At 62.4% G+C, this 3,598-nt stretch overlaps 1 protein-coding gene across 1 annotated transcript; it reads right to left on the minus strand.

Moving 5' to 3' along the window:
• Window positions 1–285: 285 nt before the first annotated feature.
• On the minus strand, window positions 286–3,581 carry LOC104511821 (serine/threonine-protein kinase Nek8-like; the record flags this gene model as incomplete). The annotated part of the gene is made up of 6 exons (XM_010154576.1): window positions 286–314; window positions 1,994–2,152; window positions 2,280–2,438; window positions 2,650–2,813; window positions 3,009–3,159; window positions 3,464–3,581. Coding segments are annotated over 6 exons (780 nt in total), but the record flags the coding sequence as incomplete, so codon positions are not given.
• Window positions 3,582–3,598: the final 17 nt, after the last annotated feature.

Consider the following 3,598-nt stretch of genomic DNA (forward strand, 5'->3'; position numbering starts at 1 on the left):
CGGCGGCGCCGGGGGCCCCCGCCCCGCCGGCACGTCCTGGGCAGCAGCTCCCGAGCGCTGGAGGATCGCAGTGACCCTCAGGGAGAGCAGCTACGGTTCCGTGGGAACCATCGTTAGGAGTTCTCTGTTTCCAGGCCTTCGGAGCACAGCGGAGGAGCTCTGGAGTCTGGGGATACAGGTCCAAGGCAGGCCGTAGCGGGCGGCAGCGAAAGGACAGGCATGCCTGGCAGCTGGGGGTGCATCCGCATCCGTACGAGGATGGATATGGCCCCTCTCAACTCCAGCTCACTGGGAGGGCGACTCTTCCACGGCAGCTGGAACACAAAGGGGAAAGGAGCAAGGATAAGCTGTTAAGTCACCGTCTCGATGAAGCTACAGGGAGTAGGGCCCTGCCCCACGCAGGCCAGACACCCAACAGATGGGCACTGCAGTGCCCAGCACGCAGGAGGAAATGCGATCACCACGCCTGCACCTCTCCAGCACGCCCGGCTTCTCCCAGTTATTCCTGTGTTTGCACTGGGATTGAGAGGAGGGCGCAGCCACCGCCTCACGATAACGTGGGCAGAAGCCCAAGTTGGTTAAAAGCGTTGTTGGCCGCGGGGGAGGAAACCGCAGAGCGGCACCCGAAGGTGCAGCACCGCTCGCCTGTGCCAGCACCCTCTCCGGGTCAGCTCACAGCCGGAGCCGGCAGCGCGGCAGCATCAAACATGTCGCCAGCTCTTGTGCTCTCTCCGGAGAGGTTTCCAGGCAGACTGAGAAACAGTGGATGCCCCATCCCTGGAAGTGTCCAAGGCCAGGCTGGATGAGGCTTGGAGCAACCTGGGCTGGTGGAAGGTGTCCCTGCCCATGGCAGGGGGGTTGGAACTAGATGGGCTTTAAGGTCGCTTCCAACCCAAACCATTCCATGATTCCACGAAAGTGCAGTCAGTGTGTAGCTTTTCAGAGAGCTCTCAGTGCTCTTGGTACCCTGGTTACGGAGGGATGCTGGAGCGGGCAAGGCCGCTGCCCCACCGCTGCTGCTGGGTTTGTACCGGGAAGGAGGATCGAGGTTTCGGGCTGGGCAGTGCGGGGGGTCAGCAGTGGGGCTACATTCAGTCCCCGCTCCTACGGCGCTGCAGGTGGGAGCCCACAAACACGGAGCGCAGGGCGACTCCGGCAGCGGAAGGGAAGAGCAGCCTGCAGAAAAAAACCCTTTTTACCTCCATGACAAATGCCCTGCTTGCTCCCGGGGACTCGGCCATTCCCATCCCCTTCACGTGGCAGCACGCACCACGTGAGGGCTGGGCGCTCGCGGGGAAGGAACAGGAGCCAGGGCCGATGCCGCAGCGCTGGGGCAGTCAGCCGGGCCTCCTCCCCTCCGGGGTGTAATTAGCCTTCTTGAAGTGGGCTGGAATCCCTCAGCCCGGCGCTGAGGCCATAATCAGCCCGGCAGAGGAGAAAGAAAGGCCCCTCCAGCAGTCTGGGCCAGGCTCCCATCCTACATCCCAGCAACGGAAGGGCAGGTCACGCCACGGGCACGTTTTAACCGCACAACGATGCCGTGTTTGGCCCCAGCAGAGAAGAACCACAAACCCATCGTTATCTTTTCCAAACCACACTGGAAAGCCAGCAGCCAAAATGACGCCTCAAATCTCAGCTTCTATTTCAGCAGCAGCAATTAGGGAGCTGCTCTTTTTGGATACCGGGTGCACCGCCAACACACCAGCTCCCCACCGGTGGTGGCTTGGCCAGCCCTGGGGCCTGGGAGTGGACGAGGATGGCTCTGCTGTCCCTCTGCTCCCGCAGCCCGGCGGAAGCGGCTGTGGCACTGCGCTGCGTAGCAGACGGGGAAAGTTTAGAGGCTTCAGGTTATTTCTATTCATCTACAGCTTTAGAGGGACTAGAATAACGCAGAGCTCGAGTGCCAGGGTTAGTCGGTGCCGCGCTGGGCACGAGGCGTCGTGTGTGGCTGGGCTCTCATGGCAGGAATCAGAGTAACGAAGCCTCTACTCACGCTTCACTGCCAGCAGCGTGTTCCCGTGGCAGCAGGCTACGGAGGTCACCAGGTATGGATGCGTCTCCTCCAGCTGCACCGGCCTCGGTGCTCCCGTTTCCTCATCCTTCCTGCCCAGGCGTCCCCTGGCTCCTTTTCCCCACGTGCACACCTCGCCATCTGTGGAAGCACATACTGCTGCACATGGAGCTTCCCAGCAGCCTCCTCTCTCCCTGGCACCGGGCTATCTCCAAGGCCTGCCTTGGCCACGGCACGGGCTGCAGGCAGAGGAAAGGCAGGGCCTCACCTGCTCCGATGGCCACAGTGAAAGCATCCCCACAAGCCACCACGGTGACCTTCGTCGCCTGGAGCCCCACAACCAGGTGGGGTACGCGGCTGTTGCGGCAGGAGTTGGTGCCCAGCTGCCCATGCTGGTTGCTCCCAAAGGTGTAACACTGGCCGGAAGCTGACAACAGGGACGAGAGAAACAACTGGGTGTCACTAGAGGATGCGCTGAAGCCCCTAAACCCTGTTGCTCTCTGCCATCCTGTTCCACAGAGCTCCAAAACTGGGAGCAGGGAGGCCTCTTGAGCATCGGCCCATGGGAAACGGAGGCAGGAGGAGGACAGCAAAAAGGCAGGTCCCCCCCACAAGGGATTTGGGCACACGTCCCTCACCTGTGACTGCGGCCGAGTGCGCCGTACCGATGTCAGCACACACAATCGGCTCCTGGCTCAAGGGGAACGACTGGACGCACGTGAACACGGTGGCCTCTTCCACCTGGTCCTCTGGGGACGGCTCCTCTGCCGAGGCGATCCGATCCAGGCCCAGCTTGTTACACCTGCATGGGGAAAAGCACAGCTCAGAGCTGGCCGAACGCAGCCCAAATCCTGCCCGAGCACAACCGCACGGCCAGCAACAAAAGGCTGGGGAATAGGATCCCATGGAGACATCTTCCAGAACCCCTCGCTCCCTCTTCCAGGGCTGGACAGACCCAGGAGGCTGTAGGCAAGCTCTGGAGCACGGTCCCTCTCACCTGTTGCTCCCACAAGCCAGAATGTGGTTCTTCGCTGTGAGGACCATGGAGGAATCGATGCCGCAGATGACCCTCTGAGCCTCGTGCTCCGGCGGGACTGCGACCTGCTGGGGGGAGTTGTGGCCCTCCAGGGTCCCCAGCCCGAGCCGACCTGGCAGGAGGAACAGAGCGGGAAAAAAACACGGCTGATGGCAACCCCCAGACTGAGCACCCACCCCCTGAGTGACGGCGTCGACACCGGCTGCGAGACCCCAGCCAGGGCCCTGTGGCCACAGAAGGAGGCGAAACCCAAAGACAGGGCCGGGGGGAGCCCCTGGAATGCGGTGAAGCAGCCACAGCTTTTCCACACCCGCTTGGCACATCTGGAGGGAGCGTGGGCAAGCAGGGCCGGCCAGGGGAGTGGGAACAGGCAACGGGATGCACAAGCCCTGCTGCGTGAAGCAGGAATCTCTTACCGTTATCCCCCCTGCCCCAGGCGAACACTTCCCGTTCGTTGGAAAGCGCCAGGACGTGAGACGCGCCACAAGCCACCTGCACCATCTCGTAGCCCAGCAGGGCCTCCACGATCTTGGGCTGCCAGGGGAAGAGCA

This window comes from Eurypyga helias, unplaced genomic scaffold (genome assembly GCF_000690775.1).
Source record: "Eurypyga helias isolate BGI_N326 unplaced genomic scaffold, ASM69077v1 scaffold31586, whole genome shotgun sequence".
In the NCBI taxonomy this organism is placed as follows: domain Eukaryota; kingdom Metazoa; phylum Chordata; class Aves; order Eurypygiformes; family Eurypygidae; genus Eurypyga; species Eurypyga helias.